At 32.4% G+C, this 25,831-nt stretch overlaps 1 protein-coding gene across 5 annotated transcripts in view; it reads left to right on the plus strand.

The window, feature by feature from the left end:
- LOC139482495 (2-hydroxyacyl-CoA lyase 2-like) overlaps positions 1-25,831 on the plus strand; it is an 83,775-nt gene that overhangs the window by 39,106 nt on the left and 18,838 nt on the right. For all 5 annotated transcript variants that reach the window (XM_071266407.1, XM_071266410.1, XM_071266408.1 and 2 more), the window contains 7 exons: positions 1,388-1,526; positions 8,624-8,738; positions 9,111-9,211; positions 15,785-15,894; positions 17,059-17,182; positions 19,388-19,482; positions 21,173-21,327. In XM_071266407.1, coding sequence (XP_071122508.1) covers positions 1,388-1,526; positions 8,624-8,738; positions 9,111-9,211; positions 15,785-15,894; positions 17,059-17,182; positions 19,388-19,482; positions 21,173-21,327 — 839 coding nt within the window. The remainder of the gene's footprint in view (positions 1-1,387; positions 1,527-8,623; positions 8,739-9,110; positions 9,212-15,784; positions 15,895-17,058; positions 17,183-19,387; positions 19,483-21,172; positions 21,328-25,831) is intronic.

The following is a 25,831-nucleotide window of genomic DNA, read 5'->3' on the forward strand; positions in this document are numbered from 1 at the left end:
GTAAACCATCATACATGTAGATCAAAGCTAATGAGACAAATCTCCATCCAAGTCACAATATGTCATAGTAAACCATCATACATGTAGATCAAAGCTAATGAGACAAATCTCCATCCAAGTCACAATATGTCATAGTAAACCATTACACATGTAGATCAAAGCTCAGTCTTCAACAAGAGCCTTGGCAACCTATAAAAGGGCCCAACAAAGTACTAGTGTAAAACCAGTTAAACAAGGAAACCAAAGGTCCTATCTATATAAATAACAATAAATAAGAAACACTTATGTATCACATAAAAGACCCAATAAATACTGAACATCAGACATGAGGGAGGTGCCCTACAAGATATAGATCAATAAATACTGAACATCAGACATGAGGGAGGTGCCCTACAGGATATAGATCAATAAATACTGAACATCAGACATGAGGGAGGTGCCCTACAAGATATAGACCAATATTAACTTGTATTTTTATTTCAGGGAAGAGGTGCCTTTCAGGATATGGATCAATAACAACTTGTATTTTTATTTCAGGGAAGAGGTACCTTACAGGATATAGATCAATAACAAGCTGTATTTTTATTTCAGGGAAGAGGTGCCTTACAGGATATAGATCAATAACAACTTGTATTTTTATTTCAGGGAAGAGGTGCCTTACAGGATATAGATCAATAACAAGCTGTATTTTTATTTCAGGGAAGAGGTGCCTTACAGGATATAGATCAATAACAACTTGTATTTTTATTTAAGGGAAGCTGTGCCTTACAGGATATAGATCAATAACAAATTGTATTTTTATTTCAGTGAAAAGGTACCTTACAGAATATAGATCAATAACAACTTGTATTTTTATTTCAGGGAAGAGGTGCCTTACAGGATATAGTTCAATATAAAAAACAAGATGTGGTATGATTGCCAATGAGACAACTATCCACAAAAGACCAAAATGACACAAACATTAACAATTATAGGTCACCGTACGGCCCTCATTAATGAGCAAAGCCCGTACCCCATATAGTTAGCTATAAAAGACCCTGATAAGACAATGTAAAACAATTCAAGCTAGAAAACTAACGGCCTAATTTATGTAAAAAATTTAACGAAAAACAAATATTTAACACATAAACAAACGACAACCACTGAATTACAGGCTCCTATTTTTATTTCAGGGAAGAGGTGCCTTACAGAATATAGACAAATAACAACTTCTATTTTTATTTCAGGGAAGAGTTGCCTTACAGAATATAGATCATTAACAACTTGTAATTTCATTTTAGGGAAGAGGTGCCTTACAGGATATAGACAAATAACAAATTCTATTTTTATTTTAGGGAAGAGTTGCCTACAGGATATAGACCAATAGTAACTTGTAATTTCATTTTAGGGAAGAGGTGCCTTACAGGATATAGACCAGATGTCTTTATTTAAACCTTTATGTAAATACTGTGCTACAATCACAAAAGTTAGAGATATCGTTCCTACATTGAAAACAGCTTTAAATGAGGCCCAGTCTGGCACACCAGGTAAGCTTTCATATCTTTACAAGATACAACTTTTGAATAATACAAGTCTGGCATACTTGGCAGGATGTAGTACCTATACTTAAATCAACTTGAAACGATGTCCAGTATGGCACACCATGCAATTCAGGTTTCCTGTAGAGAGCTTTCAAATAAGCCAGGTCTGGCACACTTGGCAGGATATAGCTTGGATTACCATTTTATATTTTTTACACCTTTTATTATCTGTATTATCTTCTAAACCTTTGATTACCCTGTAATATCTTCTGCACTTCTGATTACCTTTTAATATCTTCTACACCTTTTTTGACCCTGAAATATATTCTACACCTTTGTTGACCCTGAGGTGACTTCTTTACCTTTGATCCACCTGTGATAAGTTCTACACCTTTGATTTCTTTGTAATATCTTATCAATTTTTGTTTACTCTGTGATGTTGAACATATCTATCCAATCAAACTAGAGATAAAGGATACAAAAGATGCGTCTGTGTCATATCTTGACTTACATCTACGACAAAAGAGATATGATTTCAGCTTCCCAATTGTAAATTTTCCATTTCTATGAAGTAATATTCCAGCAGTGCATGCATATATCTCCCAATTGATACGATATTACCAGGCTTGTATTTCCTATTATAATTTCTGGGATAGAGGATTGCTGCTCACAAGGAAGATATTAAACAAAGAGATCCAAATGATGAAGTTGAAATCATCCCTTGGTTAATTTTAGGGATGCCCATCACAAGTTGGTTGACCATTATGGAATAACCTTTTCACAGATGAATATGTTTCTAATGTCATAACTACAATACCCTTCCCTTTTTAGCTCATTGTCCGTCGTCATCTTGCTTCATCGTTAACTTTTACAAAAATCTTCTCCTCTGAAACTATTTGGCCAAATTTAACCAAACTTGGCCACAATCATCATTGGGGTATCTAGTTTAAAAAATGTGTGGCGTGACCCAGCCAACCAACCAAGAAGGCTGCCATGGATAAAAACAAAACATAGGGGTAAAATGTAGATTTTGGCTTATAACTCTGGAGCCAAAGCATTTAGAGCAAATCTGACAAGGGAATTGTTGATCAAGTCAAAATCTAGCTGCTCTGAAATTTCAGACAAATTGGACAATCGGTTGTTGGGTTGCTGTCCCTGAATTGGCAATTTTAAGTAAATTTAGTGGTTTTTGGTTAATATGTTGAATATAATAATAGATAGAGAGAAACTGTAAACAGCAATAATGATCAGCAAAGTAAGATCTACAAATAAGTCAACATGACCAAAATGGTCAGTTGACCCTTAAGGAGTAATTGCCCTTTATAGTCAATTTTAACAAATTTTTCATAAATTTTTGTAATCTTTTACAAAAATCTTCACCTGAAACTACAAGGCCAATTTAACCCATACTTGGCCACAATTATCATTGGGGTTTCTAGTTGAAAAAATGTGTGGTGTGACCTGGCCAATCAACCAAAACGGCCACCATGGCTAATAATAGAACATAGGGGATAAAATATGGATTTTGGCTTATAACTCTTAAACTGAAGCATTTAGAGCAAATCTGACAAGGTGTGAAATTGTTCATCAAGTTAAGATCTATCTGAACTGAAATTTTCAGATGAATTGGACAACCGGTTGTTGTGGTGCTGCCCCTGAATTGGTAATTTTTAAGGAAATTTTGTCGTTTTTAGCTCACCTGGCCCTTTTCCCATCACTTGGCGTCCGTCGTCCGTCGTCGTCGTCCGTCGTCGTCCGTCGTCGTTAACTTTTACAAAAATCTTCTCCTCTGAAACTACTGGGCCAAATTAAACCAAACTTGGCCACAATCATCATTGGGGTATCTAGTTTAAAAAATGTGTGGCGTGACCCGGCCAACCAACCAAGATGGCCGCCATGGCTAAAAATAGAACATAGGGGTAAAATGCAGTTTTTGGCTTATTACTCAAAAACCAAAGCATTTAGAGCAAATCTGACATGGGGTAAAATTGTTTATCAGGTCAAGATCTATCTGCCCTCAAATTTTCAGATGAATCCGACAACCCGTTATTGGGTTGCTGCCCCTGAACTGGTAATTTTAGGGAATTTTTGCTGTTTTTGGCTATTATCTTGAATATTATTATAGATAGAGATAAACTGTAAACAGCAATAATGTTCAGCAAAGTAAGATTTACAAATAAGTCAACATGACCAAAATGGTCAGTTGACCCCTTTAGGAGTTATTGACCTTTATAGTCAATTTTTAACCATTTTTCGTAAATCTTAGTTATCTTTTAAAAAAATCTTCTCCTCTGAAACTACTGGGCCAAATTAATCCAAACTTGGCCACAATCATCTTTGGGATATCTAGTTTAAAAAATGTGTGGCGTGACCCGGCCAACCAACCAAGATGGCTGCCATGGCTAAAAATAGAACATAGGGGTAAAATGCAGTTTTTGGCTTATAACTCAAAAACCAAAGCATTTAGAGCAAATCTGACATCTGGTTAAAGTGTTTATCAGGTCAAGATCTATCTGTCCTGAAATTTTCAGATGAATCAGACAACCTGTTGTTGGGTTGCTGCCCCTGAATTGGTAATTTTAAGGAAATTTTGCTGTTTTTGGTTATTATCTTGAATATTATTATAGATAGAGATAAACTGTAAACAGCAATTATGTTCAGCAAAGTAAGATTTACAAATAAGTCAGCATGACCAAAATGGTCAGTTGACCCCTGAAGGAGTTATTGCCCTTTATAGTCAATTTTTAACCATTTTTTTCGTAAATCTTAGTAATCTTTTACAAAAGTCTTCTTCTCTGAAACTACTGGGCCAAATTAAAGTAAACTAAACTTGGCCACAATTATCATTGGGGTAACTTGTTTAAAAAATGTGTGGCGTGACCTGGCCAATCAACCAAAATGGCTGCCACGGCTAATAATAGAACATAGGGGTAAAATGCAGTTTTTGGCTTATTACTCAAAAACCAAAGCATTTAGAGCAAATCTGACATGGGGTAAAATTGTTTATCAGGTCAAGATCTATCTGCCCTCAAATTTTCAGATGAATCCGACAACCCGTTATTGGGTTGCTGCCCCTGAACTGGTAATTTTAGGGAATTTTTGCTGTTTTTGGCTATTATCTTGAATATTATTATAGATAGAGATAAACTGTAAACAGCAATAATGTTCAGCAAAGTAAGATTTACAAATAAGTCAACATGACCAAAATGGTCAGTTGACCCCTTTAGGAGTTATTGACCTTTATAGTCAATTTTTAACCATTTTTCGTAAATCTTAGTTATCTTTTAAAAAAATCTTCTCCTCTGAAACTACTGGGCCAAATTAATCCAAACTTGGCCACAATCATCTTTGGGATATCTAGTTTAAAAAATGTGTGGCGTGACCCGGCCAACCAACCAAGATGGCTGCCATGGCTAAAAATAGAACATAGGGGTAAAATGCAGTTTTTGGCTTATAACTCAAAAACCAAAGCATTTAGAGCAAATCTGACATCTGGTTAAAGTGTTTATCAGGTCAAGATCTATCTGTCCTGAAATTTTCAGATGAATCAGACAACCTGTTGTTGGGTTGCTGCCCCTGAATTGGTAATTTTAAGGAAATTTTGCTGTTTTTGGTTATTATCTTGAATATTATTATAGATAGAGATAAACTGTAAACAGCAATTATGTTCAGCAAAGTAAGATTTACAAATAAGTCAGCATGACCAAAATGGTCAGTTGACCCCTGAAGGAGTTATTGCCCTTTATAGTCAATTTTTAACCATTTTTTTCGTAAATCTTAGTAATCTTTTACAAAAGTCTTCTTCTCTGAAACTACTGGGCCAAATTAAAGTAAACTAAACTTGGCCACAATTATCATTGGGGTAACTTGTTTAAAAAATGTGTGGCGTGACCTGGCCAATCAACCAAAATGGCTGCCACGGCTAATAATAGAACATAGGGGTAAAATGCAGTTTTTGGCTTATTACTCAAAAACCAAAGCATTTAGAGCAAATCTGACATGGGGTAAAATTGTTTATCAGGTCAAGATCTATCTGCCCTCAAATTTTCAGATGAATCCGACAACCCGTTATTGGGTTGCTGCCCCTGAACTGGTAATTTTAGGGAATTTTTGCTGTTTTTGGCTATTATCTTGAATATTATTATAGATAGAGATAAACTGTAAACAGCAATAATGTTCAGCAAAGTAAGATTTACAAATAAGTCAACATGACCAAAATGGTCAGTTGACCCCTTTAGGAGTTATTGACCTTTATAGTCAATTTTTAACCATTTTTCGTAAATCTTAGTTATCTTTTAAAAAAATCTTCTCCTCTGAAACTACTGGGCCAAATTAATCCAAACTTGGCCACAATCATCTTTGGGATATCTAGTTTAAAAAATGTGTGGCGTGACCCGGCCAACCAACCAAGATGGCTGCCATGGCTAAAAATAGAACATAGGGGTAAAATGCAGTTTTTGGCTTATAACTCAAAAACCAAAGCATTTAGAGCAAATCTGACATCTGGTTAAAGTGTTTATCAGGTCAAGATCTATCTGTCCTGAAATTTTCAGATGAATCAGACAACCTGTTGTTGGGTTGCTGCCCCTGAATTGGTAATTTTAAGGAAATTTTGCTGTTTTTGGTTATTATCTTGAATATTATTATAGATAGAGATAAACTGTAAACAGCAATTATGTTCAGCAAAGTAAGATTTACAAATAAGTCAGCATGACCAAAATGGTCAGTTGACCCCTGAAGGAGTTATTGCCCTTTATAGTCAATTTTTAACCATTTTTTTCGTAAATCTTAGTAATCTTTTACAAAAGTCTTCTTCTCTGAAACTACTGGGCCAAATTAAAGTAAACTAAACTTGGCCACAATTATCATTGGGGTAACTTGTTTAAAAAATGTGTGGCGTGACCTGGCCAATCAACCAAAATGGCTGCCACGGCTAATAATAGAACATAGGGGTAAAATGCAGTTTTTGGCTTATAACTCAAAAACCGAAGCATTAAGAGAAAATCTGACAGGGTTTAATTGTTTATTAGGTCAAGATCTATCTGCCCTGATGTTTTCACATGGATCGGACAACCCGTTGTTAGGTTACTGTCCTGAATTGGTAATTTTAAGGAAATTTTGCCGTTTTTTGTTATTATCTTGAATATTATTATAGATAGAGATAAACTGTATACAGCAATAACGTTCAGCAAAATAAGATCTACAAATAAGTTTACATGACCAAAATAGTCAATTGACCCCTTAAGGAGTTATTGCCCTTTACAGTTAATTTTTAACATTTTTCATAAATTTTTGTAAATTTTTTGAAAATATTTTCCACTGTAATTACTGGGCCAAGTTCATTATAGATAGAGATAATTGTAGCAACAAGAATGCTCAGTAAAGTAAGATCTACAAACACATCACTATCACCAAAACATAATTATGTCATGAATTTATCCGTGTCCATTGTTTAATATGCACAAGACCAAGGTGAGCAACACAGGCTCTTTAGAGCCTCTAGTTGGTTATTATCTTGAATATTACTGTAGATAGAGATAAACTGTAACCATCAAAAATGTTCAACTAAAGTAGATCTGTAAAAAAATCAGCATGACAAAAATGGTCAGTTGACCCTTTTACAGTCATTTTTTAACAATTTTCATAAATTTTGTTAATTTTTGTAAGTTTTTAACACAATATTTTCCTCTGCAACTAATGGGCCAAGTTCATTAAAGATGAAGATAATTGTAAGAAGCAAGAATGTTCAGTTAAGTAAGATCTACAAACACATCACCATCACCAAAACACAATTTTGTCATTAATCAATCTTTGTCTTTTGTTGAATATGCACATAGATCAAGGTGAGCAACACAGGCTCTAAAGAGCCTCTAGTTACAAATGTGACTTACTGAATTAGACTATTTACCAGTCAGAGCTCAGACATAAACATGTCGATTTCTGTTTTTGACTTAAAGAGGTCAAAACATGTATTTATTATAAAAATGTGTTTTCAATTTTAGACTTATCTAAGTCACAAAATGACAGACTTGTTTAGGTCTATTTATGTTGATGAAAAAACTTAATTTGACTTGGTGGCCAAAGTACACCACCTATGACAGCAAAAACTTGTCTGAGAGTTCACAAGGACTTGAGCTATCTATATTTAATTAACTTATTGAACATCCTTACTAAACACAGATGTTTTACCTCATTAAGTGTGGTTCCGGGTGGTGTCATTGTAAGGTTAATTAACATTATCTCCGATTTTTTAGACTCTCATTCATATTTTTCTTTAGAAGACAAAGCATTGGCTTACAATGTTGTCATTATTTGATTTAGATGCATGACCTTTTTATAAATATGCGTGGGTCTTGAAGTTAACTAATTTTGGTAACTTATCGACTTGTAGGAGTCAATATTTGCAACTTTTTGATTCTGGTCAATTATTTCTTGCTTAACAATATTTGACTTATTTAAGTCATATTTTGTCTTGCATTAAAGGGAGACAAATCCTAAAACTTACAAATTTAGACCTCTATGAGTCAAAAGCAGATTCAGACTTATTTATGTCTGAGCTCTGACTGTTTACTGGATTTGTAATAATATAAGCAACACAACATGTTGAGCAGGATTTGCTTACCTTTTTGGAGCATCTTATATCACCCCTAGTTTTTGGTTGGGTTGGTGTTGCTAAGTCTTTAGTTTTCTATGTTGTATCTTCTGTACTATTATTTGTCTGATTGTCTTTTTATTTTTAGCCATTGTGTTGTCAGTTTATTTTCAATCTATGAGTTTGACTCTCCCTTTGGCATCTTTAATCCCTCTATTTTACACATATGACATTGTTTTACAGGTCCAGTTAGTGTTGAGTTTCCCATTCATGTATTACATTGTATACCCATATTTTATAGTTTAAAGTTTTTGTTGAGTTTCCCATTGATGTATTATACCCTTATTTTAGAGAACAGTTTTTGTTGAGTTTCCCATTGATGTATTATACCCATATTTTAGAGTTCCAGTATGTGTTGAGTTTCCCATTGATGTATTATACCCATATGACATAGTTTTAAAAGTCAAGTTTTTGTTGAGTCTCCCATTGATGTATATTACATATTTTGCAGGTCCAGTTTTTGTTGAGTTTCCCATTGATGTATTATACCCATATGACATAGTTTACTCACAGCTAGGTGTGAAGGAGAATGGACCAGTAAATTTTGTTCAACGAATTATTAATTGGTATGTCATAAATTAGTTGAAAAAAAAATATAAGGTTATCATGGCCTTTAACTGGCAAAACTTTATTTTCATATTTTAAGAAGAGCTTATTTGTTGAAGCACTATGTCACTCTCTGTTCACAGAATTCCGAATATTTCAAACATAAGACAGTTAAGAGGTTTACTTATGTGTCTATATATCTATTGTTGTTGCATGTTGACACCATGTTTGTGATGCTATTTTAAATTGACCTTTACTTTTTTGGTAAATTTTGTCATAAGGTCGTTGTCATATTGACAAATTACCCACATTTTTTTTACTCTAAATTTTATAAAGAAAAAATTGTTTTGTATGTTTTGTAGGTACTTACATTTGAACTGTATGTTTTGTAGGTACTTACGTAATCATATATCAAATTTGTTTGCTGGAGCATTCGAAGAGAGAGACAAAACACCATTAAAACCTGTCATCCCTAAAGCTTCATCTTCACAAGGTTTGTTCAGCTTACTGTGCTATTTATTTTTCTATTAAATTACTTATATCAAATTATTCCTTAATATAATACAAAACAATATAATATTGTCTTTGTATAAATATTTTTGTAAGATTAAAATATTGTTAGGGTTGTTGTCTCTGTGGCATATTCCCCATTTCCATTCACAATAAATGATTGTTCTTAACCCTAAACGGCTCCAAATATTCTGAATCTGAACAAGCAGCAAATTTTTCTATCAATGATTTATGAATGTCAAAGTAAACATGGTTTTGAATCAGATATAGTGTATAACATTGATAAGTAGATGGTATTGTCAAAGTAAACATGGTTTTAAATCAGATATAGTGTATAACATTGATAAGTAGATGGCATTGTCAAAGTAAACATGGTTTTAAATCAGATATAGTGTATAACATTGATAAGTAGATGGCATTGTCAAAGTAAACATGGTTTTAAATCAGATATAGTGTATAACATTGATAAGTAGATGGTATTGTCAAAGTAAACATGGTTTTAAATCAGATATAGTGTATAACATTGATAAGTAGATGGCATTGTCAAAGTAAACATGGTTTTAAATCAGATATAGTGTATAACATTGATAAATAGATGGCATAGTCAAAAAGTAAACATGGTTTTAAATCAGATATAGTGTATAACATTGATAAATAGATGGCATTGTCAAAGTAAACATGGTTTTAAATCAGATATAGTGTATAACATTGATAAATAGATGGCATTGTCAAAGTATCATGGTAAAAAGACATTTGCTTAAAAGTCCTGTAGCGACAAAGTCGCAGAGAACTTTAGGTTTACACTCTGTCTGTCTGTCTGTCTGTCTGTCTGTCTGTCTGTTAGGCAAATAAGTCATCCACACATTTTTTCTTGGTTCTTGAAGATATTGATTTGATGTTTTGCTTTAAGTTTTGACATGACAAGTTATAGATCAAATTTTTGTCCCTGCCTGATGATTAAGTAAACTCATCATAGATACCAGGACTAAGTTTTGTATATATGCCAGACGCGCCTTTAGTCTACAAAAGACTCATCAGGGACTCTCTCGAGTCCAAAAAAGTAGGAAAGGCCAAATATAGTACAAAGTTGAAGAGCATTGAAGACCAAAATTCCTAAAAGTTTTGCCAAATACAGTTAAGGTTAAGTTAAGTCCAGAGTAATGGTTCATATCTAAAGCTAGAGTCCGATGATAAATCAAAATTCTGTAAAAGGAAGATAACTCTTTTTTTTTAAATTAATTACATTTTTTTTTCCTTTCCATTGGTAAATTGTTTGAAGAATTTTGTGGCAGGTTTGTTTGTTATTCTTTATAAAGTTATAACTGAATGCTATATATGTATCATTATCCAACCCAATCATAGGTTTGAACGTAGTTTTCAATTTAGACTCGTTTATATTTTTTGGCTTGGGCTTGTATCATATTTTCCCTCCGGTTTATATGATCGGTTCATCCTTTAAGAGTCTATCTTAAAATTAGGCTACATTTTATATGGCCTTCCAAATACCGTTTCGATCCCTAACATCACTGAAGAGACATTTATTGTCGAAGTCCAGATCTGGTGTACCAAAAAAATATTGACACCTTATGTATGTGGCTTTACATCGTGGCCACAAGTTAATTATTTTCTGTTTAGTATTGAATTTATATTTAAATCCATTTTGTTACATCTCGTGATCAATTTTATTTGGCAATCGCCAATGGCAGTCAGCAGGGTTAAAGAACACCAGTTGTTCGACCTGTTAGTCAAATGTGTTTTGTTTAAATATACTTTTTCACTTTTTTGGTCTTTTGGAATATGTTGTTTGTGCTGTATTTAGACCCATCTACAACAAAATTTGTTTTACATGCACACGTATAAAAATTGCGGTATTTATCCAACGCAATCAAAGGTTTGAACGTTTTCAATTTAGACTCGTTTATATATAAATATATATGAAGTGAAATCCTTTAATAAGATTATAATCTATTTGTATTAAGGTACATTGTATATATTTCATAACATAACATTGTGTAGATAAAAGTTGTTGACATTTTATAGTTAAGTTAGAAATCTATATTAATTTGTGACCATTGATATTCTCGAAACTATTAATTAGGCCTAAATTAAAATATTGTTTGTTTGCCCTTTTCCGACCCTATGTTTTGAAACAGGGTAGGTAGGTAGGTAAAATATTTTACTTTTTTCTCCAAAAAAATAACTTGGCTCGGAATATTATTTGTCATGGGTAGGCAGGTAGGTATAATATTTTATTTTATAGATACAAACTCTGCATAATGTCATTTGTGTCCGTTTTGTTTTTGCAAATCAGTTTTCTGGGACTAATAGTTTAAACAAAAAAATATCACGTAGAATGTGATTGTGAAGCTAATTCATATGCACAGTACTATTTTGTTTTCAAATATCAAAATATAGAGCTGTGCCGCACATCTTCAATGTTTATATGCCTGGAACTTTGAAGAGTTTGAACTTGCACTTAAATTCTGTACTACCTACCTTGTATGCTTACCTTAAGATTTTCTGTAAAAGATAACTTTGTACTGATAAGATATGTCCGGGCAGACATACATTACTAGTAGAAAAAGTCCCTAGAGTGTTAAATACATCGTGTGTGCCTTTGTTTCCAATAAAAATGCTACAAGACTTAAAAATCTGACAATTGTCACGTATTTTACATTGCATTTATAAATGATCTGTATGGACAACTTAGCGATTTTACTGCCAGATAATCTCCACTTTACAGGGTTTTGTCACTTTTGATTCATATCAGATATAAATAATATAGCGGCATCGTTAACATAATCATCCTAATCTGCAGATCACGAAAGGCCATCCCTACATAGAATACAACGTCTGTTTACAAATTAGTTTGTACACACGTTGATAATTTTGTATCAAACGAACTTATTTGCAAATGAACCCTGCTTTTTAAGTATAAAGGTACAGAGTATCGTACGTCATATCATGATTTCAGGAAGCGTTCACATGCTGAACATTGATTTCAAACAAATGCTTTGAAACTTCAAATGCAAAGTGTTCATGTCAAACACTCAGGTGATACTAAACGGACTGGACCTTATACGTTAAAGATAAAACGCGAGAATTCCGAATAAAATAATTTTGAGCGGGAAATACAAATATAAGATTTTTGGTAGGAACAAAAAAATAAAATAAAATAAAATCTTGCTGCTAAATACAAATAAAAGATTTTCAGGAGCAACGAATTTATAGGGTCGGTCTGCAAGGGGCAAACAATCCATATTTTAATTTAAGCCTTATATTTGATGATAATTTGAAAATCAATATACCGGTATATATACTGTGTTACATGATATCTAATTTTAGAGAACTATTAATCATGTCTAATGTTAGAGTGTTTTCCACACTTTTTTTTTTAACATGCTTGAAGATATTGATTGATAATTTGTATGAGAATAAGAATAAGAATACTTTAATAATCCAATTATGACCCTTGCAGGTTTTAAATTTCATACAATGATTACAATGATTTGTGTTATAACAATTAAATAATAAAATAAAATTAAATACATCACAATAGAACACTAGACAGTTATTGCATCCACATGGAGGAGAAAGTAATATGGGAGACAAAATCAATTTATGTAAGGATAATTCCCATTTAAACAGATATGGTGTTTCGAGCGGCAAAAAAAATGAAATGCAGCCCCAAATGGTATATAGTTTTGAAATGACAAGTTATACATCAATTTGAATTTTTGTTTCGATTAAATAATTTTGTGCAGAGTTATGGACCTTGGACTTGGAAAATTCACTCATATATCAGTTTTCCACACTGTTTTTTGGCCTGCTTGAAGATATTGACATGATATCTTCCTTTTGTTCATACCATTACAACTTATAGATAAAAGTAAAATGAACACAGAAGAAAATCATATCAGAAAGTCCATAATCACATGGCAAAATCAAATGACAAAACACATAAAAAACGAATGGACAAGAACCGTCATATTCCTGACTTGGTACAGGCATTTTCAAATGTAGAAAATGGTGGATTAAACCTGGTTTTATAGCCCTTAACCTCTCACTTTGTTGAGTTTCATCAAATTCTGGTCTATTTACAAGGATGTGTGAACTAAACAGACACAATAAATAAACTAGAGGCTCTCAAGAGCTTGTGTCGCTTGCCTTGGTGTATGTGGATATTAAACAATGGACACAGATAAATTCATGACAAAATTGTGTTTTGATGATGTTGATGTGTTTATAGATCTTACTTTACCGATCATTCTTGTTGCTACAACTATCTCTATCTGTAATGAACTTGGCGCAGTAATTAGAGTGGAAAATATTTTCAAAAAAATCTACAAAAATTTATGAAAAATGTAAAAAATTGACTATAAAGGGCAATAATCCTAAAGGGGTCAACTAACCATATTGATCGTGTTGACTTATTTGAAAATCTTAATTTGCTGAACATTATTGCTGTTCACTGTTTATCTCTATCTATAATAGTATTCAAGATAATAACCAAAAACAGGAAAATTTCCTTAAAATTACCAATTCAGATGCAGCAACCCAACAACTAGTTGATCGATTCATCTGAAATTTCCAGGGCAGATAGATCTTGAGCGATCAACAATTGAACCCATTTTAGATTTTCTCTAAATGCTTTAATTTTTTAGTTATAAGCCAAAAACTGCATTTTACCCCTATTATCTATTTTTAGCCATGGCGGCCCTCTTGGTTGGTTAACCAGGTCACTGGACACAATTTTTAAACAAAATACCCCAATGATGATTGTGGCCAAGTTTGGTTAAATTTGGCCCAGTAGTTTCAGAGGAGAAGATTTTTGTAAAAGGCCAAGTTTGGTTAAATTTGGCCCAGTAGTTTCAGAGGAAGATTTTTGTAAAAGATTATTAAGATTTACGAAAAATGGTTAAAAATTGACTATAAAGGGCAATAACTACTAAAGGGGTCAACTGACAATTTCAGTCGTGTTGACTTATTTGTAAATCTTACTTTGCTGAACATTATTGCTGTTCACTGTTTATCTCTATCTATAATATTATTCAAGATAATAACCATTTAGAGGCTCTAAAGAGCCTGTGTCGCTCTCCTTGGTCTATGTGAATATTAAACAAAGGAAACAGATGGATTCATGAAAAATTGTGTTTTGGTGGTGGTGATGTGTTTGTACATCTTACTTTACTAAACAGTCTTGCTGCTTAAAATTATCTCTATCTATAATGAACTTGACCCAGTAGTTTCAGTGGAAAAAGTTAATAAAAAATTACAAATTTTATGAAAATTGATAAAAATTGACTATAAAGGACAATAACTCTTTAGGGGGTCAATTGACCATTTTGGTCATGTTGACTTATTTGTAAATCTTACTTTGCTGAACATTATTGCTGTTTACAGTTTATCTTTATCTATAATAATATTCAAGATAATAAACCAAAATCGGCAAAATTCCTTAAAATTAACGATTCAGGGGCGGCAACCCAACAACCGATGTCTGATTCATCTGAAAGTTGCCAGGCAGATAGATCTTGACCTGATTAACAATTTTACCCCAGTAGGATTTGCTCTAAATGCTTTGTTTTTCGAGTTATAAACCCCAAACTACATTTTACCCCTATATTCTATTTTTAGCTGTGGCGGCCATCTTGATTTGATGGCCTGGTCACGGGACACATTTTTGAAACTAGATACCTCAATGATGATTGTGGCCAAGTTTGGATTAATTTGGCCTTGTAGTTTTAGAGGAGAAAATTTTTGTAAAAGATAACAAAGATTTACGAAAATGGTTAAACATTGACTATAAAAGGCAATAACTCCTAAAGGGGTCAACTGATCATTTCAATCATGTTGACTTTTTGTAAATCTTACTTTGCTGAACATTATTGCTGTCTACAGTTTATCTCTATCTATAATAATATTTAAGATAATAACCAAAAACAGCAAAATTTCCTCAAAATTACCAACTCAGGGGCAGCAACCCAACAACAGGTTGTCTGATTCGTCTGGAAATTTCAGGACAGATAGATCTTGTTCTGATAAATAATTTGACCCGGTGTCAGATTTGCTCTAACTGCTTTGGTTTTTGAGTTATAAGCCAAAATCTGTATTTTACCACTATGTTCTATTTTTAGCCATGGCGGCCATTTTGGTTGGTTGGCCAAGTCATCGAACGCCTTTTTTAAACTAGATACCCCAATGATGATTGTGGCCAAGTTTGGTTTAATTTGGCCCAGTAGTTTCAGAGGAGGAGATTTTTGTTAAAGTTAACGACGCCGGACGACGACGGAGGACAGATGCCAAGTGATGGGAAAAAAATATGGATACAGTTAGCATTTTATTCCAATATGATTTTTAACCCCATAAGGGACTACGTATTGCCATGCAATACTCTCAGACTGCTGGTTTCATTGATAAATATATGGCATTGTTAAAGTATCCATGGTATTTACACCTTTTTTTTTTTTATTAAATCAATGAATGTGTATGTAGATAGATGTTTTTGTGTTCTGTTAAATTGTTATTGATATTTTGAGGTTTTATTTTTCCCTAGTACAAAAAAGTATTGAACTGATATCTAGAGCCAAGAGACCACTGATACTTGTAGGAAGTCAAGCTACATTACCTCCTGTGCCTGCAGAACAATTAAGGAAATCTTTAGAGGTAATAATATCTAGGTCAAAGAGGTCTCTGATATCTTGTAGGAAGTCAAGGTACCTCTTCTCTTGTGCTTGCAGAACAATTAAGGAATTCTTTAGAGGTAAATATATTTAATAGAACTAGTATCTTAACCAAAGAGGTCTCTGATATCTTGTAGGAAGTCAAGGTACCTCTTCCCCTGTGCTTGCAAAACAATTAAGGAATTCTTTAGAGGTAAATGTATTTAATAGAACTAGTATCTTAACCAAAGAGGCCTCTGATAACTGGTAGGAATTCAAGGTTCATTTCTTCCTGTGCCTGCAGAACAATTAAAGAAATTCTAAGATGTCATTATATGTAATAGAACTGATATCTAACCAAAGAGGCCGCTGATTTCATGTAGGAAGTCAAGCTACATCTCCTTCTGTTCAAGCAGAATAATTAAGGAATTCTTAAGAGGTAATAATATGTAATAGAACTGATATCTAAACCTAATAGGCCTCTGATATCTTGAGGAAAGTCGAGCTACATTTCTTCCTGTGTCTCTTAGAAAATCTTTAGAGGCAATATGTGAGAGAACTTATATCTAGAGTCAGGAGACATCTGATACTTGTTGGAAGTCAAGCTATGTTATCCTATTTAACATAGGTATAAGTAAGCAATTAAACAAGATTGTATTGCCATATGCTTGCTATTACCATGATTACTGAAAGTACAGGACATGTCAGACTTTATAGTGGGATCTCCTTCCTTATTTAGAATAGATATTTGTAAAGTTACCAGTGACCATTGAAATGAGCTAAGAGCCAGTGTGTAGATTAATTAAATTCAGTCATAGAAAATAACCTAAACACCTTTAACATCGACTACAACATATAATCAACATATTGCAATCAACACAGATTTGATTTAATAAGCACTCATACCAAATCTTCCTATATCTACTCATAGGCATGAGAAAAAACTTGATATCTTACAGTATATGTTTAACAATAAATCTCATCTATAAGGCTACTTCAATGGAGATATAATGGGGAAATCTATAAATAGGTCCAAATCAATTAAATTCTTATTTTGTTATTCATCTTTATGAATATATGGGTTCCATATGAATGGATATACTACGAAAGGTTAAAAGCAATCACAAATCTTATCTTTATCTAAATTCATTTGTTTACCTTGTTATAGAAAATAGGGATTCCTTGTTTCCTTGGAGGTATGGCTAGGGGACTTCTAGGTCAGTACAGTCCAATACAACCCAGACAAAAGAGAGGAGAAGCTCTGAAGGAGGCTGATGTAGTAATATTGGCAGGTTAGTTAAAATAAATCTTCTCTAATACGATTTAGCAATTACTGATTATCACTGAAGCCTTCTGTGTATTCATTCTATCCACACTGAACTTTATTCAGTATACCACTTTCATAACTTCATTCTCTGTCAATTTCTGTTAAAAAAAACCAATGTAACAAATAGCTACTCAAATCAATAAACACTTATAGTTATCATCTCTGCTTCACTAATATAAAGCCTAACACATTATTACACTTATAATATCATCTCAGATTCATGAATACTTAACATACCAATGTAATACATATATAGCTGTCACCTCTGTTTCACTAATATAAAGCCTAACACATTATTACACTTATAATATCATCTCAGATTCATGAATACTTAACATACCAATGTAATACATATATAGCTGTCACCTCTGTTTTACTAATATAAAGCCTAACACATTATTACACTTATAATATCATCTCAGATTCATGAATACTTAACATACCAATGTAATACATATATAGCTGTCACCTCTGTTTCACTAATATAAAGCCTAACACATTATTACACTTATAATATCATCTCAGATTCATGAATACTTAACATACCAATGTAATACATATATAGCTGTCACCTCTGTTTCACTAATATAAAGCCTAACACATTATTACACTTATAATATCATCTCAGATTCATGAATACTTAACATACCAATGTAATACATATATAGCTGTCACCTCTGTTTCACTAATATATAGCATAACAAATTATTACACTAATAGATATCATCTCAGATCCATAAATACTTAACATACCAATGTAATACATATATAGCTGTCATTCTTGTTTCATTTATACATTGCATAACTATATAAAAAGTAAAATCACAAAAAAATACTGAACTCTGAGGAAAATTCAAAACGAAAAGTCCCTAATCTAATCAAAAAGAAAAGCCCAAACACATCAAACGAACAGATAACAACTGTCATATTCCTGACTTGGTACAGACATTTTCTGAACTGGAAAATGATGGATTAAACCTGGTTTTAAGGAAGCTAAACCTGTTTACTTGTATGACAGTCAAATCAAATTCCATTATATTGACAACGATGTGTGAACAAAACAAACAGACACAACAGGTAAAAATATCACAAATAGGGTTACCACAGCAACACAAACTCCAACAAAAACAAAGGGGGATCTCATGTGCTCTGGAAGGGTATGCAAGTATGTGGCACCCGTCTTGTTGCTTATGTTTTAACAAAGCCCGTAAATATTTTGATCTGGTAGGTCACATTCTTGAAAATGGAAAAGGGAAAAGGATTGGAGTTTTGACATACAGAACACAATCGATATCATAAACAGGTCTTCCAGAACGGTCAACCAACTCTTGATGGCATCCGTAAAATGTACGAAGTGATGATTTTAACTTAATACACTTAAATATATCATCTTTGTTTCATTAATACAGAGGATAACAATGTTATACATTTCAAGATATCTATGATTCATTAATACATAGCATTAAAATGTAATACACTTAATAGATATAAGAAGATGTGGTATGAGTGCCAATGAGACAACTCTCAATGCGAGTTACAATTATTAAGGTAAACCATTATATGTCAAGGTACAGTCTTCAACACATAGCCTTGGCTCACACCAAACAGCAAGCTATAAAGGGCCCCCAAAAAATTCTAATGTTAAACCATCTAAACGAGAAAACTAACCGTCTAATCTATATTGAAAATGAAAAACAAGACACACTTATGAACCACATAAACAAACAACAAATACTGAACATCATATTCCTGACAAAGGACAAGTGCAAACAATTGCAGCAGGATTAAACCTTATAATGATACGAAACCTTCGCCGTTATCTGCAACAATAGTAGTACATCACAACCTAGACAGACACATAATAAAATATTGATTGGATGGCTTAACTCAATCAAAAAGTGTAGTGACACAAATAAACACGCAAAGAACGAATAAATTTGATCTATTATACAATATAAATACAAAGTTGATAAAAATAAGGAATAAATAATTTAATTTAAAGTATTATACTGTTCTAAAATGCTGAATAATTTCAGAAAAACATCAACCTTGAAAAAAAATGATGCAATTTGTAATATTAAAATTATACACAGATAAATCAAAATTATACACAGATAAATCAAAATGATTGTATCTTTGAAGATGTAAAATCTGGTTTAAAATCTTTTAGGTGCAGTTGCTGATTTCAGACTGAGCTATGGAAGAACCTTTAGTAGAAAATCAAAAATAATAGCTGTAAATAGAAACAAAAATCAATTACTCAAAGTAAGTCATGCTTTCATGTTTACTATTACACAAAATTTTAAATAGATAATTGGTGAAATATATATGATATTAAAAATGCTACGCTGTTGAATGGGCATAAGCTACGAGATGTAGAACTAGAGGCTTAAAGAACATGTGTTGCTCAACCTAGTCTATGTGTTTATCAGACAAAGGAGACGCTCTAACATCATGAACATTGTAGTTACGAAATAGACTCCATGACCAAAATCTATATTTTGGTAATGATATAAAAATGGGAGTATATAATCTCTAGCTTTTGTATATTTCAACTTTGAATGACAAGTCAACATTAATTACGATTTTTTGTCACTGATGAGGGTTGTTGTTACCTGTAAATCATAGATCATGTGAAATTAAATGGCTTTACTTGACAGCTTGGATGTCAAACATAATACTAATTAATAATCTTGAGAAAGATACAGAATTCATGGGAGGTGTCTGTTTTTATACTACAGTTAACATGTAGTATTTAACTTTTATGTTATTTATATATGTATTTCGTTATCCTGGGTGTTCTTGGAAATATTTGTTCTGTTTTCCTGTCATGTAATGTTGTCATAATAGCAGAGTTTTTAACACTACCATTTAAGTGGGAGGTTTGGCTTATCAAAAAAAAAAACAGATTCAACTTTTTCTTAAAATGTCCTGTACCTATTCGGGAATATGACATTTGTTTTCAAATAGTAAGTTGCAGTTCAACTCGTCTGTTGTTTTGTTCATTTCCCGTTGAAGTAGATGTTGCTCTGGGTTTTAGTTTGGAATACTGCTTTGTTTTCCCTTAATCAACTTATGACTATTCAACAGTGATATACTATTGATGCCTTCATTTAAAAAGTGATATCTTCTAAAGTGTATGAGGAATTTTAATTCTGAAGACTAAAACTTGTTTCAAAGAACTTTATTTTAGTCTTTAGAAGAGAATCTAGCAGAATGTTTAAATATGGTTTTCTACAGAGCTAAGAGGTGCTTTATTTTTAGAATTCTGATATGTTCTGGAAGCCTACTATTGCTAAGAGGTGGTTAATTTTAAGAATTCTGATATGTTCTGGAAGCCTACTATTGCTATGAGGTGGTTTATTTTTAGAATTCTGATATGTTCTGGAAGCCTACTATTGCTAAGAGGTGGTTAATTTTTAGAATTCTGATATGTTCTGGAAGCCTACTATTGCTAAGAGGTGGTTTATTTTTAGAATTCTGATATGTTCTGGAAGCCTACTATTGCTATAAGGTGGTTTATTTTTAGAATTCTGATATGTTCTGGAAGCCTACTATTGCTATGAGGTGGTTTATTTTTAGAATTCTGATATGTTCTGGAAGCCTACTATTGCTAAGAGGTGGTTTATTTTTTAGAATTCTGACATGTTCTGGAAGCCTACTATTGCTATGAAATGCTTTTTTTTTAGAATTCTGACATGTTCTGGAAGCCTACTATTGCTATGAGGTGGTTTATTTTAAGAATTCTGATATTTTTTGGAAGCCTTCTATTGCTATGAAGTGTTTTTTTATTTAGAATTCTGATATGTTCTGGAAGCCTTCTATTGCTATGAGGTGGTTTATTTTTAGAATTCTGATATGTTCTGGAAGCCTACTATTGCTATGAGGTGGTTTATATTTAGAATTCTGATATGTTCTGGAAGCCTACTATTGCTATAAGGTGCTTTATTTTTAGAATTCTGATATGTTCTGGAAGCCAACTATAGCTATAGAAGGGGATGTAGCCAGCTTTATTACAGAATTAGCTGACGGACTGAAGGGATTTAAATGTGACCAAGAATGGATCCAGAAACTAAAGGACAAAGATAATGACAAAGAAAACGTTAATAGGTAATATAAATAAAATGAATGAAAATTGACTCCATATTGGCAATGATGGAAATTAACAGTTGGATTTTTGTCTTGATTTTTTGTAATGAAATAAGGGATTTACATCAATTATGCAGTAACCTTGCAGCTTATAAAAAAACAGCAACATAAAGATATCAATCAATGTCTTCAATAAATGACGCGCCTTACTATATATCTAGCTTTAATTGAGTCTCACTTTTTAGGGAGCAATGTATCTTATTCCTCACATCAAGGTCTGTTCCTAATTATGTCTTCGTAATATTTCAAAAATATTTTTTTATGTTGATATGTTGGATGGGAAACATTATTTTTTTTAGCCTTGACTTCATTTCTAGTGGTTATTTAAGTATTTCAATTAACTTGTAAACTGTATGGCACTGTTGTTTTAATGTATTACTAGAACACATCCATGATATCACGGGTCCTTGACCGAATTAAAGTATATTACTATGCCTAAGCCTTATTTTAGAATTGGGATTGTCATCTTATAAAGTCATGCCGATTATAAAAGAGGGACGAAAGATACCAAAGGGACAGTCAAACTCATAAATCTAAAATAAACTGACAGCGCCATGGCTTAAAATGAAAAAGACAAATATAGAATGCACAGTTTTCTCCGCTTTCAAAATCTTTCTGTTTGAACCTGTTTGAATTATGTGAAAAACCAAATGGTCTGGAGTGGTGTAATTTTTTTATCAAGACCATTGTCCTATATTGGCTATATATAAAATTGAATTCTTTGATGTGTTGTTTTCACCCCATGACGGCTGACAAACTGGACCTCGTTATTTTAGTATTATAAATTGTTCATTGCTTAATGAAATGTTAATCAATTATGAATATTTTTAAATTGAAAAATCAAAAGCTCAAACACATCAAAGGAATAGATAACAACTGTCATATTTCTGACTTGGTACAGACCATTTTTGATTTTAAAAATGGTGGAATAAACCTGGTTTAATAAATGACATTGTTTTGAAAAGAAACCAAATGGAAGTCAATGTCAAAATGTTTTTTCATGCATAGATCAATATTTTTGTTGCCTGATAACTATTGACAGCTTATTGCTTTAATAAAAGTTTATTGCATGGTTAAACAAGGTTACATACAATGAACAAATAATTCATTATCCAGTTTTTGTCAAATTAAAGTAAAGTTGTTTGCCAACTTTAAAAAAAGAAAAAAAATGCTTGACTGTACCTTAAATGGAATGCATATAAATCCAAACTCAATTATTAAAATAAGTGTAATCCAGAAATTAAATGAATTTCTTGACCACATGTTTTCTTTGTTGACAAACATGTCACATGTTGACTTTTGGCGGGAAAAATACTGGGGAACACCTAAATAACAGACAACCCTATCTGGATATTTATAGACATTTAAATTAAACAGCTGAAATAGGATTGCCAGGAAAATAGTTCGACTTGGTATATATAATCCAATTTACACTAACTTACAGTGATATGCAGTGAAGTTTAGCATTTGATAGTTCATTGATAACATTCTGGCGTATCATAAACAAACAACTTGTAACGTCTCATTTCATTGGCCGAAAGATTTAAATACATCGGCAATGTAGTCAGTTTGCACGTGAATTGACACAGGTGACCGACAATGGAATTTACTATATGTTACTACGAACGTAACAGCAATGATTTGTATAGTTTACAAACCTTTGGCCAAAAGATTTAAATAAATGTTTTGTTAACTTCAAATAGTGGGGTCGAAATAGTATACTGATATTCTAAGTTCTTTATGCATGCAGCAACTCAATTATCTTATACCCGGCATGATGAGAAATATAAGGATAAAATAAAATACATGTGCCGCTTTTATACGGATGAATAAATGAACCACTTTTAATTTCTTTCATACCTACGATAGGTTATTATCCTTACAATGTCGTAGTCACTTATAAAGTATTTCATAATACTGATCCCGCTTTATAATAATTAATGATGGGTTGCACTGACATTCCTCTTTTATTATTTTCATGCTAAAAACACACACAGTAGCTACCATAAAAGGAGGAAGTTGTCCCCCAAAGATAGAAACAAAATAACTCTAATCGTATCAGTTGTGCACCTGAATGAATTCAGTGAAGATTATTTCTTTCGCATGTTTGGAACTAAATAAATATTAATACTTGTGAGAAATGTCGTAGTTTATAAGGAACAACTCCCGTTTGAATTGTTTTACACTGTTATTTCGGGGCCTTTTATAGCTGACTATGCGGTATGGGCTTTGTTCATTATTGAAAGCCGTACGGTGACCTATAGTTGTTAATTTCTGTGTCATTGTGGTCTCTTGTGGAGAGTTGTCTCATTGGCAATCATACCACATCTTCTTTTTTTACATATATTAAATGTACTGTTTTCGATTATGAATGGGTGAATATTTATTTTTTAAATTTATACTGTAAGAATAGAGTTGCATAACATTGTTGAACAATCCGCTAAAGTATATGTAGTATGTATTCGTATTTAAAATAAAGTACTAAACGAAACGTGTATGATAAACTGATAAAAAAAATATCAAGAAATTAAGGATGACTAAATGTATGTACAAGATGAAACTCACCTTTTTATAAATACATTTAAATGATTTAATGAATACAGACATTGTTTGTTTCTATTTACATAGATATAGGAAGATGTGGTGTTAGTGCCAATAAGACAACTCTCCATCCAAATAACAATTTATAAAAGTAAACCATTATAGGTCAACGTACGGCCTTCAATACGGAGCCTTGGCTCACACTGAACACCAAGCTATAAATGGCCCCAAAATTACTAGTGTAAAACCATTCAAACGGGAAAACCAACGGTTTAATATCTACAATATATAATTTACGTTCGTTTTCAACCGAGAATAGTAAAACCTCATGAATTATATCGTTTGTATAAACTTCATTTAATTATCCGCTGTGCCATGATTGGCCATCTCCATTTTTTCTTAACAAAGCGTGTTACATGTTATGAATTTACTTACAATTTCGAGATTTAATTTTTTTCTTCAAGTTAATGGAATCAGAAAAAAATCACTATTCTATGAAGAATAACTAAAACTTGGCAAATAATATGAAAAGTGTTTGTAGTAAAGTATACAGTTTCATTTTTCAAGTACAACGTTAATCCATCGAGTCCATTGAGTAAAAGACAAGGCAGGATAAGCAACTTGGGTGTGTCAATGAAAATGAATTGATTTTTTTTTATCCTACATCAAACTTTTGATGTCGTCCCTTGATTCAGAGGAAATATTTAAATTTAATATTTTAACTGTTAAGATTTTAAAAAAAACTTTTGATGTCGTCCCTTGATTAAGAGGAGATATTTAAATTTAATATTTTAACTGTTAAGATTTTAAAGTTTAAACTTTACTACCAATTAATTGCAGAAAATTATGACACAAATGAATTTCACATGCACATTTATAAAGCTAGAATTGTGATTAGAATCATGTATGCGAATACGACGATAGAATCTTTAGACGACCTTGACCAGCTACGTAAATATTAATCAGTCCATTCAACGTTAAAGTACGTGTGTTCTATTTTTGCAGGTGTGAGGTCGAAGGTTTGAATTGACCAATGAAAACGATCGTTCCTTAAAGAGTTAATCTAATAAAGTTTGTTTGTCTGATTATGTCGCACGACCCTTCGCGAAGCTTGGCCGCAGTTGGGTATAATTAGGAAAAGGGTGAAGGGGTTGATTTGTTAAATTGATTTTTGTGGTCATTTTAGTCTAGTAATATCTTTTAATCATTACTAGACCAAATGTCAAGTAACTTATGACCAATAAGAACAAAGACAACTTCTTTTACTGAATTTATTATTAAATAGTCAATTTATATACCCCCTCCCCAAAAAAAAAAAACTCAACAAACAAACAAAAAATACCCACATTTAGACCCAATCTTTCTTTAAGGCACTCTGGCTTTGGCAAACCAAAATTATTTTGAAATGTGGCCAAACATCAAAAATTGACAGACCCAGAACGAAGTCTGTTGTATATTTCGTAATGAACAATTACTATTAATAGATCATAATTTGTATTGATAAAATAAAAACTCTGATTGATGACCTTGTCTTGATGTCTTGGGGTTCTTTGATATGCTGAATCTAAACATGTACTTAGATTTTTTGATAATGGGCCCAGTTTTCAAGTTGGTCAAAATCGGAGTCTAAAATTAAACTTTGTTTGATTTCAATAAAAATTGAATATATGGGGTTCTTCAATATGCTGAATCTAACCATGTAATATTCTGAATATTTGACCATAATAGGTATATGTTCAATTTAAAAAAAATCAGTTTTTAAGTCTAAGTTCTTAGACCACATTCATTCTGTGTCTGAAACCTATGTTGTGTCAACTATTTAATCATAATCCAAATTCAGAGCTGTATCAAGCTTAAATGTTGTGTCCATACTTGCCCCAACTGTTCAGGGGTCGACCTCTGCAGTCGTATAAAGCTGGGCCCT

This window comes from Mytilus edulis, chromosome 7, assembly GCF_963676685.1.
Source record: "Mytilus edulis chromosome 7, xbMytEdul2.2, whole genome shotgun sequence".
Classification (NCBI taxonomy): domain Eukaryota; kingdom Metazoa; phylum Mollusca; class Bivalvia; order Mytilida; family Mytilidae; genus Mytilus; species Mytilus edulis.